General features: G+C 44.0%; 1 protein-coding gene across 6 annotated transcripts in view; it reads right to left on the reverse strand.

Moving 5' to 3' along the window:
* The window catches only part of dachd (dachshund d), a 140319-nt gene that overhangs the window by 21292 nt on the left and 104310 nt on the right, over positions 1-14717 (reverse strand). For 4 of the 6 annotated variants that reach the window (XM_061791878.1, XM_061791875.1, XM_061791873.1 and 1 more), the window contains 3 exons: positions 14534-14706; positions 13781-13946; positions 13574-13705 (listed from right to left, as the gene is read on the reverse strand). In XM_061791878.1, coding sequence (XP_061647862.1) covers positions 13574-13705; positions 13781-13946; positions 14534-14706 — 471 coding nt within the window. The remainder of the gene's footprint in view (positions 1-13573; positions 13706-13780; positions 13947-14533; positions 14707-14717) is intronic. The other 2 variants (XM_061791874.1, XM_061791877.1) reach the window with 1 other exon arrangement.

Here is a 14717-nt window from a genome sequence, read left to right on the forward strand (position 1 = left end):
GTCACTCAGAGAGCGAACCTCAACATCTTCATTTCCGCCACCTCCAGCTCTGCTTCCTGTCGTCTCTTCGGTGCCACTGTCTCTGATCCGTCCATCATGGCTGGCCTCACCACTGTCTTCTAAACTTTGCCCTTCATCCGAGCAGAGACTCTTCTGTCACATAACACACCTGACACCTTCCTCCACCCGTTCCAACCTGCTTGGACCCGTTTCTTCACTTCCTGACCACACTCACCATTGCTCTGGACGGTTGACCCCAAGTATCTAAAGTCCTCCACCGTTGCTATCCCTTCTCCCTGTAGCCTCACTCTTCCCCCACCACCCCCCTCATTCATGCACATATATTCTGTCTTACTTTGGCTAATCGTCATTCCTCTTCTTTCCAGTGCATGCCTCCACCTTTCTAACTGTTCCTCCACCTGCTCCCTGCTTTCACTACAGATCACGATGTCATATGCAAGCATCACGGTCCACGGGGATTCCAGTCTAACCTCATCTGTCAGCCTATCCATCACCACTGCAAAAAGGAAGGGGCTCAGGGCTGATCCCTGATGCAGTCCCACGTCCACCTTAAATTCTTCTGTCACACCTACAGCACACCTCACCGCTGTTCTGCTGCCCTCGTACATGTCCTGTATTATTCTAACATACTTCTCTGCCACTCGAGACTTTCGCATGCAGTACCCCAGTTCCTCTCTGGGTACTCTGTCATAGGCTTTCTCTAGAGCTACAAAAGACACAATGCAGCTCCTTCTGACCTTCTCTGTACTTTGCCATCAACATCCTCAAGGCAAATAATGCATCTGTGGTACTCTTTCTACCGGCATGAAACCATACCGTTGCTCGCAAATACTCACTTCTGTCCTGAGTCTAGCCTCCACTACTCTTTCCCATAACTTCATTGTGTGACTCACCAACTATTGCTCTATAGTTCCCACAGCTCTGCACATTCCCCTTGTTCTTAAAAATGGGCACCAGCACACTTTTTCTCCATTCCCCAGGCATCTTCTCACGTGTTAGAATTGTATTGAACAAGCTGGTCAAAAACTCCACTACCACCTCTCCTAGATGCTTCCATACCTCCACAGGAATGTCATCAGGACCAACTGCCTTTCCATTTTTCACCCTCTTTAATGCCTTTCTAACTTCCCCCTTACTAATCATTGCCACCTCCTGGTCCACCACACTTGCCTCTTCTGCTCTCCCTTCTCTCTTGTTTACCTCATTCATCAACTCCTTGAAGTATTCTTTCCATCTACCTAGCACACTACTGGCACCAGTCAACATATTTCCATCTCTCTCCTTAATCACCCTAACCTGCTGCACGTCCTTCCCTTCTCTATCCCTCTGTCTGGCCAGCCTGTATAGATCCCTTTCTCCTTCTTTAGTGTCCAACGTGGCATACATGTCATCATATACCACGTTTGGCCTTTGCCACCGCTACCTTTGCCCTGTGTCGCATCTCAATGTATTCCTTTCGCCTCTCCTCGGTCCTCTCAGTGTCCCACTTCTTCTTAGCTAACCTTTCTCCTTGTATGATTTCCTGTGCTGTGAGGTTTCGCCTCCTTCTCTCCTTTCCTGCCAGAAGCTACACCAAGTACTCTCCTGCCTGCCTCTGTGATCACCTTGGCTGCAGTGGTCCAGTCTTCTGGAAACTCCTCCTGTCCACCGAGAGCCTGTCTCACCTCTTCCCGAAAAGCTCCACAACACTCGTCCTGTCTCAGCTTCCACCACATGGTCCTCTTCTCTGCCTTTGTCTTCCTATTCTTCCTCCCCACCACCAGAGTCTTCTTACACACCACCATCCTATGCTGTCTAGCCACACTCTCCCCTACCACTACCTATGCATCAAGCGCATTATTGCATTTAGTGGCGGGAGAAGGCCCAATTAGAATCGACTTAAAGGATCTAATCATGCGTGAACACCGGCGCACAGACAAGGATCCACCCTTGTGTTCCGCCGTGTATATGAGGTGTGGCGCTCCTAATAAGAGCAGATTATGAGCTACAAATTGAACTTTAGTAGCGTGCATTTAAAGGCGGAGGATACAAGCGCGTTTCATCATTCGCTCAGTCAGAACGAAAAAGCAAAGGCGTGCGAGAGAGCGAAGGTAACGAGGGATCTGAGCTGACTTCCATTTGGGAGGAAGATATCTTGTCTTTTTATGCGGCCCGTGTCATATTTATTGCATAAAGGTCAGAGTGCTCATTTGTTCAAAGTCAGCATTTTGCTGTGTAATAAACGCAGGCGGCTGTGTCATTATCGGACCGGCGAGGATTACGGGCTCGGCCGACTGTGATGACTGCATAAAAGCGTGCGGGACGTTTTGTTTCCGAGCTTCGATAAAAGGTGGGGAGAAGTTAGCGAAAAGGTTGTAACTGCGATCCGTAACTGTCTGAAGGATGAGGCGACAAAAGGAAAGTAAGAATCACAGTGGAACATCTGAGGTCGAGCTAACAACAACATTCCAGCGTTTATTGAAGCAGTGATTTAGATTGCGGCCCAGCGTTTATTGACACAAGAATCCCAGAGATTAAAATTGATTGGCCATTTTGCCTGACTCATTCTCATTTCCGAGCGGGATCATTTGTACTGTATACGCCGCTAATCTCTGCGTGACCCACTAATCATCCAGCCGTTTATTTCTCACTCTTTGTTTACTTTGCCTTTTGTTTGGCATTTATGAATTCATTAGAGCGCCTCGTCGCGCGGCTTAACGCGGAAGGTGACTGGGGAGTCCTGTGTGTACCCGATAGCGCCGCCGAAATACGACCAACACAAGCGGCAATTACACATTGATAGTAATAATAAAAAAGAAGCATTTGGGACAAACAAACAAACAAACCAATGGGAGAGGAAATCCCCTTTTACTTGTCAGATTGTTTTAACAGAACAAGTAGTAGTTTTAGTGGTATGATTTAAATGTCATGTAATTCATGTAAAACTTGCAAAAAAGTCAAATAGTTTTGATGCTCGCTAAACTAATTCAATTGAACGAAGGTCTCACAATGTACACTGAGGTCTCACGAGATGTATTTTTAAAAAATCTTTTTCATAAATTTTGTTGGGTTTTCGGAATTGTACGAACTCAACGATGTTTGACTTTCAGGTTAGCAAGTAGTACATCGCCAACATCGCCCATATCTTGCAAAAGCTTGCATTTGGTGTTCATAATGTGCACGTTAAGCCCTGAGAAACTTGGGGAAATATACAAAATCCTGAATTTACAACTTGAATTGAATCTGTAGAAAAAAAAAGGACAAATTTGCGTGTGACATTAAAAGCAAATTTTGATCAGAATTGCAAACGAACGGCCGAGGAAATCCCTTGAACTTCTTCCGTCGTATGCTTTGAATGCGAGTCTGCTTACGAATCGCAACTTCCGTTTTCTATCACAAAAAGTGTCACAAACAAATCTGAAAAGAAAATGCTAATTAGTCTTTTCATTTCTTTCGAATTTGCGAGGCATATTTTGATCAAATTGCGAACAAGAGAGGCAAAGCCCTCGTAATTGTCATTTTGTGTGTGTTTTTTAAAATGTTTTTTATTTTTTAATGGAACAAGCATTAGTTTTAGTAGTGGACAGATAGCCTCGCGCTAACTGTCTTAGCTTAGACGTGTCTTTGCCCGGTTCTGGAATCCACTGGGCGAAGCTCCACTGGCACTAATCCAGACTTGTACTCCACTTGGCTTGCTTTTGAACGACAATGATGAAGACACGAATAAAAAGAAGCAGAAGAAGAAAAAGCGGGGACTTGAAAAGAACTGGCTTATAGCCACACTTTGCAAAGACGGATGAAAATCCATTAGTCCATTCACAGTTATAAAAATACTTAAGGGGCCCTTTTAATCGCGGCGACGTGTTAAACGCGCGGAAATCTGTTTTGATAACATTATTCATAACACCGGCTTTGCTCACGCGAATTAATAACACTTCATTTGCAGACGCTCAAGAAAAGCGGGCACGGTATTTGCAGCTAAAGAGATTAATTTTCAAACACCTAATTGACAGACTGGGGTTAGACGGGATAAGCAACACACTCTAGAAGGCGGCAGCTGCAAAGTCAAGGTGACTGCAATACTGAGGAAAAGGGTTTCAAGAAAGAAAGGCAAAAAAAAAAAAAAAGAGAATAGAGAGCAGAAAGGGAGGGGCTGAAGCAAATTAGTCCTGAAGCACTTTTCCACCAGCCGCCCCCTATTCTTCCTCTCTTTATTAGGAATGATTTACTTTCGCGGTGGAAGGATATAAAAGCTCGAGTATAGCCGCATAATTATCGCAGAGTGAAAATTTAGAGCTTTGACTCACAATGTCCTCAAGTCGGCTATCGAGCAGACTGCCAGATGATAAGAGCGGTCGCGCGGCGCTCCCGGCATCCCGTCGCCCGCCGCCGAGTTTTACGAGCGCTGCCGACGAGCAGCGGCGCTCGCCAGTCTGTAAACAGGACGGGAGCGCCGCGAACGAGCGGGGCCGCTCGTTGTTTACCTTGGCGAGCCCTGGCCTCAGCGTGTCGGCCGCATCCCTTAATTACTGTTTACATGCAAATATTACATTATACAAAAAAGACCCCCGCCCCGGCGAGAACATCTCCAAAAGTACAGAAATACATATTCAGGGTCAACCTTATCTGTCCGCAACAGTCGCCGACGCCGCCAAGATATGTATTGTTTTGAATCGCAAATTTTCCAGCATTCTACATAATCTTCATAATTGCTGAATGCTGTTGTCCAAGGGCGTCGGGATGGGAACGTGCGGCCGCGATCTGCATAACAGCAGATGCTCAGATATGTAAAACTCACCTTGGGTGCTCTCAGGGTGCAAGGATAACAATAAGAAGAAAAATAATAACAATAATAAAAAAACATGATTTTTTTTTAAATTTGTCAATAGCAGTGTGTTTGGAGCTGCCGCACGAGCGCCGACGAGAACTCGAAATTGCAATTCCCTCAGAACACGGGTGTCAAACTCAAGGCCCGGGGGCCAGATCCGGCCCGCTACATCATTTTTTGTGGCCCGCAAAAGCAAATCATGCGCTACAACTTCACCGTGACGCTTGCTTAAATTTGGACCCATTTTCAAATCGTCAAATGTAATGAATAGAAGGGTGAGATATTGCCCAAACATGTTTTTTGTTACCAAACCAGTTTGTACAGTAATTTGAACAATAGCTAAACTATTACTCTTGACTTCTGATTTCAAAATCAGTTATTGGTCAATAATTTGATGAGGCACTTCAACATTTAATTAACATGGCCCTCTGAGGCCAAGTGTCACTACAGCGTGGCAAAAATGATTTTGACACCTCTGCCTTCGAAGTTCAGAGCGGAAGTGGCAAAGAAATAAACACCTTGCAGACGACAATGCTCGTTACACATTTCGACACATTTCATTGGTAAAACCAGATACTACCAGTAACGAGTGGAAACCGCACAGGTGATGTCAAGTCAACCACTGCTGCTCACTCACTGGCAGAGCAAATTCATCACGGTAACATTTGACAGTGCAAAAAGTGGTTAGCATATCTGCCTCATGGTCAAGAGGTCCCGTGTTCGAATCTTGGCTCAGGTCTTCTCACTTCCCCAAAACACGCATGTTAAATGTGCGTGTGACTGGTTATTTGTCTAAAAGTGCCCTGCGAACAGTCCAGGGCGTAGACGGCCGGCCTCTCGCCCCAAAGTTAACGGGGTTAATGAGAGCAAGCTTGAAATGTTTAGAAATAGGGTTAGGGCCACAGTAATATTACTCCGCAGTCTTGGCTTGGCTTCTTGGTGCCCTCAGTGTCCTCGAGGATAACATGCCAAATGAAATACACAAGAGCCTGTCATTGTGAATGATGCATTCAATGCGACATGATTTTTGCAGTTTCCAAACGAAATGTTCCGTCCCTGGACACAATTTTAGGTAGAACTGCGCAATCTAAGTTTGGATACGGTTCTTGTCGTCGATTTAGTTACATTGTGCATTTCTTTAGTCCGAATGTAAAGTGTGATTATTTTGTAGTTCTGTTTTTTTTTTCTTTTCTTTTCTTCCATCGGCATAAAAAAAGAAGCTATTTCCCTGACATTGAAGCTATCTATGTCTATCATTAAAAGTTTGACGTGTTCAGCTCCTTCTCTTCATCTCGGCTGACTTTAATGCTGCGTGTTGTGTCGGGTCCTCCCCGTGTCCTTGGCGCTCGCAGCTTCAAACGGGGTGCTGACTACCTGACTTTTTTTTTTTTTTCCGGTGGGAGGAGGCGAGATCATTAGCCATCAGAGCCCCTGAAATGTGACTTGGCAGACAATAATGCTTTGTGATCAAACAACTTGTCAGTGCGTGCCGTTGAAATGAAAGCGTGCAGAAAAAAAAATAATTCAATAGCGGATCAATCAAATTTCTTCTTGCAGCATGTGAGAAGGAACGCTGACAGTGCAAGAGCGGGGACACAGGAGTTCATTTGGATATTTGTTCTCCCGCTCATGAATGTTCCATCGCGTGACACCATCTCCTTGCTAATCACATTTCACTCAGGTGGGCGGCGGTGGCAGTGGTGAAGCGGAGGTGGGGGTGGGGGGAAGATGCTTTTAGGGACGTTGAAAAGAGAGAGGTTCTTTTTAATCTTTGAAATGCCTCAAAAGTGACAGAATGCTCTCTCCTGCCAAGACGGGAGCGTCGGATGGGGAGATAAATATGCTGTGGTCAGCTAAGTGTATCTAGTGAGCAGAGAGGCAAATTTAATAATGCATTATCATTCACTGGCGAAGGTGAAATCCGCCTGTCCATCAGGAGGCTCGGGCCTGTTTCATGTTACCCTTCAGCACAAACGAACAAGCGCTTTACTCAGCCGGAGCGGCGATGCGCACGGTGCGGCGCGCGCGGGCCTCGCTAAATATGGAACATCAGGAAAAAAACGGGTCGGCAATCGAAGGAATCATCGGAGAGTGCGGAGGTGAATGATCAAACGCCTCGATTCAATCCACTTTTGTTCGTCCAGATAAGCCACTTTTCACACGCGGCGGCTTTTGGATTCCTTATATTCACACGAGCAGCCATTAGTTGGAGTTTTTTCGTTGCAGTTCTGTTGGACGTGTGACAAAATCAAGCGGTCCAAGACCTCCCCGCAAGACCCCGTCTCCGTATGCTTCCGACGCCATTCCACTTGACCTGTGTTACTCTAATCTAGTGTTTCGCAACTCGGGCACCCATTTTACATTTGGAAAGTCACCACCAAATCAAAGTACGAATACTAAAATAATGATGATGTCGTCTCAATTCACCAAAGGACAAAAAACAAAAACCAAGCTGATATACTTGCAGGAAGCTGCTGTATGAATGGCAACAGGTGGACACTTGGGCTTATTGTACCTTCTGCTGTCTACTCAAGAGGATTTCATTAGTCTGCCTGTCACCAAGGAGAAAGATACAGCTGTCATTAATAAATATGTTTTAATAATTCCCCAATGTGGAACTAATAATGGTTATCCTATAAAAACTTTGGGCAAATTAAGTGCAATTAGATCATTTAGATTTCGATCACAACACAGCGATAGCATTGGCAGCAAGGTGTTTTAGATTCCTGGAAAATCAATATGTTGCATGTCAACAGATGAGACGCTTGACACGTCCTTGGTTTTGCGTCTTCCATGCAGTCAGCGGTGTGTGTTTACACCGCGCCAATGAGGTCAATGCGCTCGAGTCAAGTTTTTAAAGTGCGATTGGCTTTTTGCTACATTGTCCATATAATTATTAAAGCTGTCAACAAATGTTCTTTCTTTTTTTTTCTTTTCTTTCAATTTTAGAGAGTAGCTTTATAGAGTAATATCTGACGCGATATGAGTGACATTGCGTGACTCTCGAACATGGACAAAGTATAAAAGTGTTAATTTCATGTGAAAAATATTTTGTTTTATTTTGTCATCCGAGTGTCCAGAAAAGGCCCCTCCCTCTGACAGCTACTTCTGTTTGAGCCACTTTCGTATCCGCTTTGTCCATATTTGGCTAAGATCGCCAACTTTCCTCTGATTGGTTGCCTCGGTGTTTGATATGTCGACAGCGCCAGCTCGGGACAGCCGGTGTCATCGAAAAGCTCGAGAAATTCCGACGAGCTGATTTCAGGCCTCTCGCCAGAAAAACGTCTGGAACTCAGGAATGCGTAGACCATTTCATTTCATATTTCACATGTTTGCTGAGGCACCATAGAGACAATATTAGATTCCAAATACTAGAAAAAGTTGGGTTGGTAAAATATGGCAGCTTTAACCACATTCGCTGCCATTGACGGCTTTAGAAGTGAAATATCCATGACTGGGAGCTGGCAGTGAATGAGTTTTAAGCTGTATGATGTCCAGAGTGAGTTTTACAGTCATGGCTTCAGACATGTTCTAAAATTAAGTTCATGAATTAAGTTAATAATAGCATGAACAATGGACCCCCGCATACTTGTAGTTCGCCACCCGTGGATACACCTAATTATTATAATTACCTATTTGCAGATTTTTTTTCATTTTCCCCCCCCAATTTTTTTCAATTTCTTTTTCATTTACAGCATATCCTCGCTTATTCCCAAATATTTTGTGTGAAAAAAATATATATATATTTTTTTTAATGCAATTATAACAGCCGTCAATTACCCAGGTCTCGATCCCCCGCAAATAGTTGGGGTGCTCTGTATAATATTTGATGATTGAAACATAGTCATTTAATGAATCCTAATTTTATTTGGTAACTATCTACGCTCTGGTTTTGGTGAGCTGCACGGCCGGCGACCGGTGGTTCTGGGTTGGAATCTGGGCTCCGGCCTTTTTGTGTAGCATTCGCATGCTCTCCCCGTGCTTGTGTGCCTTTTCGACGGCTTCTTTCCTCATTCCCAAAACAAGTACGAGAGGTTCACTGATGATTCCAAACCCCAAATGAAGCCTTATTTTTCATGTGGATAATGCAAAGTCAGTTTTTGTCCCTCAAATGTCATCAGGGACAGACAGCTTTATCTGCTTAAGTTAAGCAAGGCACTCATATTACCCATGAAATTATGTTATGCTGTTGTTATTTTGTTCATCTCAACTGTAAAGTTATGTTGTTAACAGCGTAGTTACTAAACTGAATAAAGGCGACTCTTGAAGATGGGCGCGACTCGTTACTGGCAAAACAGTGCCCCCGCCGCATGCTATTTGCACGTATGGCTGGCATTTGAAACACCGTCTCCTGAAGAAAAGAAACCTTGTCCAGCCGTTTGATGTCCGCAGCGGATTTTTACAGCCAAAGGCTTTCAGATGTCCCCCCCCCCCCCTTGTTTGTTGAGGCTACCTGCTGTTTTCACGAGACAGAGGCTTGTAGGAAGACTTTTCTTTTTTTTAATCGTTTGAAGCTGTTCAATTAGTCACATGTGAGATAGCTTTATACTTTTTAAACATCATCGAATCGCACTCTCTCCTCGTTTTTTTTTTTTCACCCAGGAAAATGTTTGGACCGAAGACCGAAAAAAAAACAAGCCAGGACCATCTGTTTTTTCTGTGTTAGGTGACAAAACTTGGAAAAAGTCTTGACAAGAAACAGCCTTTGTCCCGCCGCGATGCAGGATGACATTGCGGCATCTTTTCGGGCATCCTATTTAAATGGAGTCCCATCCCCGGCGTTCCCGCTGCGCACGAGATTAATTGAACGCTCGGCCAGGATCGTAAAGATCAAACAAGTGGGGGAGATATCATTAAAGCATCGGAACACTATCGCTAAACAAACCGACGTGACCAACGGGCTCCTAATTAAAAAGCTGGCCATAAACAAAGCCTCCTGAACAATGCTTGATTTTATTCATCTAACGCATCGCGCGTCATATCATTACACTTCACTATATCTATCATTAATTTTATTCCCTTTACTTAAAGCTTTTATTGGAATTACTTTGGTTATTAGTTAGTTCTTAATGTATCGGACGGCGGCGGCCATCTCTCTTATCTCGCTGCATAAACCGGCGCATGTTATTCAAATTGGCTCATTTATTATGATAGCTTCCGCGTGTAAATTGTGCTGACTGCTCGCCCTTGCGCAGTCCTCATTAGACTAATGAAAACCTTCAAACGAAAAAACTAAACAAGCTGCCAAATAAAAGGTTCCGGGGTTATTATGAAAATTACAACTGTGCGAGCGGCGAGGAGCTCTCTTCATTAATTCATGCTCAGCAAATTGCTAACTAATTTGCTTGCACTCCTCTGCATTAATGGGTTATTTTATGAAAAATAAAGAATAAATAAATAAATCTCATTTCCCCCCCCCCCCCCCCCCCCCTCTCCACACAGTGCAAGACCTCAGAAGAGAGCAGAATCCTAATCAAGTCCGGCGACATTTCGGGAATTGACAAGAACGAGTGTGTAGAGTGTGTGCGGGTTAACTTGTTGGAATCGCTGGCGGATTGTTTGCTTCCTTTTGTTTGGCTTTTATGGATCCCGTGCTTCCATTTCCTCGCCAGAGCTTCAACAAACGGAATCTTTGACGATAACATTGACCCCAGCCCATAAACTACATCTTGACGTCACAGATCGATCGAGGCTTGATTGAGTCTGAACAAAAACAAGAAGCAATGTTTGGGAAAAACAAAACAAAACACTCAATTTGTTTGGACAGAATGATTCTTTTTCTCTTGAACTTGCTTACCAGAGGCTTTGGACAGACTAAATATTGTTTTATTTGAGAAATGTGAAATGATTTCAATGGTAGGCGGCACGGTGGGCGACCGGATAGCACATACAAATAATAATAATAATTAAAAAAAACCCATGTAGTTGTCTTTGTAGCTCCAAAAATAACCCATTTAATATAATTCCTTTATTATATGATTATATGTTATATAATATATATATATGTTACAGAATATACAATTTGATGTATTGTGTTTCAACCAACGAAAAGTGCTACGAGAAAAATGTTTTAAATACACGGAAACAGCTATATCTTTTGGAATATTGGTTTCAAATGTGATAATATATAATGTTATATCATATTGCTTCTGTGGTCAAGACATTTATTTGTGTTTTACTGGTTTTGGCAAGAAGTCAAAGTCAGACATTAAAAAAAAAAGGTAATAGCATGTCATCCATGGTGTCATCCAAGATTTCCTTCACCGCAATAAAAGGAGAATCTGTTCGAAACGTTGCGCACAGTCGTAAATTGTGCTGATGATTCTGCTAATTATTCTGACGCAGGAGCGAAGGGCTCATCGTGAGTTTCATGCCAGACGATCCAACAGGGAGCGAAGCGGATTTCCTCAGCGGTTTCTGGGATCGTTATCACCTCGCGCCGCCCACCGCAGCAACACGACCGGCCGACCGAGAATACTACAAATCTATTATTTGCTTCGCTTTCTATGAGTGCGGATCATCTTCCTTTTTTTTTTTTTTTTTTTTTTTGTCCCATTTCATAATGAAAAATCTCGGCAGCAATTCATGAACGGGTTCACCGTCGGACGATACGACCGGGGTACATCTCTCGAACGTATCCCCTCCCACGTGGGAAGCAGACGGGAGTGTTGGGGAATGGCGCGTGAGAATTTAAGCTAATATCAATTCATTTGACTTTAGGAACGGAACGGCAAACGTCCAACCTTCTAATTTGGATCAGCGATATGAATTGCTCATCTTCATAGCTACTCACATCCTGCTTAAACGTCCATTGTAAACCTTGACACTGATGCATTATTCAGTGTCAAATTCACCTTTTGCAACATTAGCCAGACTTTCATCAGCCTTCTACTCATTTTTAGACAAACATTGGCCAGAAGTGTTTATATACTCACCTGCAAATGGAAGGAAGTAAAACTACAAAATGTTACCAGTATATTAAAATTGATCTCAAGTGAAATTGGAGTGTAAAGTAAAGTTGAAAATTCAAGTCTTCAAAAGAGAGAAAAAGGCAAACAAATGCAAGATTGCGGAGCGATCAAACGTCTGTCGACGTCCTTAAAGACGGCGTCGTGCAGAACGGAAGCTTTTTTCAGCTTTAAGCGGTCGCTTGAAAAGTCGCTTACGACGTGCGGCAGTTCCGCACACTTGAATGCATTCCGGTGTTGCTGTTTCGGTTAGCAATGGAGTTGAAATTGGCTTTGCGGGTTAAGCCTTCATGTCCGTGCGGGAACCCTAGCGTCTGTGAAGCCAGATAATTAGTTACTGATGAGAAAAAGGAAGGCTTTCATTTCTTGCAAGTGGATGACGCACCCGACATGGAATTGAGAGACAGCGTCTGTTAAAGGACGGGCTATCTTCGAGGTGTAAAAAATACCCACGAAAATGTTCATTAAAAAGAAGCAGCATTCAATGTTTTCATCATGACTCGGAGATTAAACCCTTTTTTTTCCATATCACCTTTCACCTTTTTTTAGATCAATTTTCAGATTAATTTTATGACCTTTCCTTTTTATTTAACAAGCTCTGTTATCGTATAACTTTTTGACCTTTCACACCTGGCTGTCCAGCAATTAGTCGGAGGCGGTTCTTGCGTATACTGTTTCGCCTCAAATAGCGGCCCCTACTCAAATAGAAACTTTCTCAATTGATTCGTTGCAAGCCAAAACAGAAGCACCGAGCAAATTAAGGTGTGGAGAAAAGAATTTCATTATTTTAATTATGTTGTGAATTGATCTGTATGCTTAATGCAGGCCACCAGACTTTGACGTGATCGCTCCACAATGTTGTGCGCATCCATGTTTATGTTCTGAAGGCTACTTATCGGTTCCATTTTTGTTGGAAATTTCAATACAGTTACTTACGCAGGACGCCTCCACCCATCTGCAGTTGAGCAAACAAAAGCCCCTTGTGGAAATATTACAATCTGCAGGAGACAGGGGATAGTACACATTTCTCTTTTAGCTCTTCACCGCTGTCCCCCAAATGTGCTAATCTGTTGGGCCGCGAACTTAGTTTCATTCTGAAGAGTGATACAGGAAACGCAGCTGGTGTGCACCGTTTCCTGTGTCCTCATTTCTAGTTATCATACAAGGAGTACGGAAGAAGCTGGGATCCTCCGTGTGTTGTTTGAAGGGTTATAATTCACCGTAACGTCGACGCTAAACTTATTTGCATCTCCAAACAGATCCCTCTGCTGGTCTTTTTTAATATTGCAGTTGATTCACTGCATAATAAGTACATGCGATGTGACAATTGCACACACACGTACATCACAATAACGATGCTCAAACAATATATCGTGCGGCCCTAGACTCTGATATGCTCCGTTTACATGTCTGTGTGCAACTAATTCACATTCATTTGAATCCTTTTTAATGATTCAATTTAATCAATGAAATACAATGGCTCGCCGAGATTGGCGGGCGATAAGGGCCAGGCTGCGACAGACCGCGAATAGCAAAAATCTGGGGATAATTGATGGCCATTATAAATTTCGTTGTAAAAAAAAAAAAAAAAAAAATCTTGAATAAGTCTGGATAAACTGGCAACAAGCGTTTTCGGGTTAGTTAAGCCCCATTAAAAAATATAAATTAAAACAATAACAAATAATAATAAAAATGGAAACAAAAATGGGGGAAAAAAAAAGAATGAATGGGTGAATCTGCGGGGGTCCCGTGTATTGAAGAATAAAACCCCACTGACCTTTTTCTGCATGCATCCTCTTGCCTTCGTGGCTCATGTCGTGGGCCAGGTCTCCCTCTTTAGGTCCGGGCGGGATGTTGGGGGACAAGCCGAGCAGGGCTTGGTTCACCGACAGGCCGTTGTGGTGCGGCGCTGCGGACGACAAGGTTGCGGGCGGACGTGAGGACGACTTTGACGAACGCGACGGTGAGCCGCGAGTCCACGTACGTATCCTGTCCAGGGAGCTTTCCGTGCGGGCGGGCGAGCTGGACACGCTGCTGCTACGGTGAGACGACGGGTGGCTGCCGGGCCTCCGGTGGTCCTCTAAAGACGGGGCGGGGGACGGACTGTCCTGCATGCGCTCCTGCAAACCCTGCAGTGACAACACACAGCCCTAAAATAAATATATTCATTAGCAGTTGTCATAAAACAGCCTGTCAATGCATTCCGAAATGTCTTTTTAAACACATTACATTATACCTGTACATGTTTGAAGATAATTGCAGAGTCTCGCGGACGCGCGCAGCCGGACGTATTTAAAACAGGGCGGTCTGCGCCGTGGCGGGCACACGAGGGATGCTTTATGTTAAGATTTCATTTGGGACAAGTAACTTTCAATTGTCTATTTTATATCCGTGGACCAGGTGGTGCTACGCTTCCCCCATTCAAAGCATGCAGCAAGCGTGCTTTGCTACTGACGTGATAATTGCACGCTGCTATAGTTATAGAAGATCGTACTCTGCGTTCTAAAACTAATAGAGTAACAACGGGTTGCAATAATCAACATGTAGTTTATATTTAATATATATATTTCAAGCTTAAGTGGTTCATCTACGTTTTGACAGTCCTTTTTGCGAGGGTAACACATTTTTGTCAAATGAGGATGGCTATTTGAAGGAACAACTGCTAAAGCGTTGAGCAAAATACGATAAAAAGTGTTACATAAGCAAAGAAAGCGAACGTAAAAGGAGGAAACGTTACCTTGATGACAGACGTGACCATTCTCGAGGGCAGGCTCTGGCCCTGCGCGGCGGCGGCCATGTTGGCGATGGTGCTGAGGTGGTTCATCTGGCTCATCGCCATGGTGACGGAAGCCGGCGGAAGACTGACGGGGATCAGCGGGTGGGGCATCATCATGAACGGGAGTTCCAGGCCTGCCACCACG

The sequence above is a fragment of the Phyllopteryx taeniolatus genome, chromosome 12, assembly GCF_024500385.1.
Source record: "Phyllopteryx taeniolatus isolate TA_2022b chromosome 12, UOR_Ptae_1.2, whole genome shotgun sequence".
NCBI lineage: Eukaryota > Metazoa > Chordata > Actinopteri > Syngnathiformes > Syngnathidae > Phyllopteryx > Phyllopteryx taeniolatus.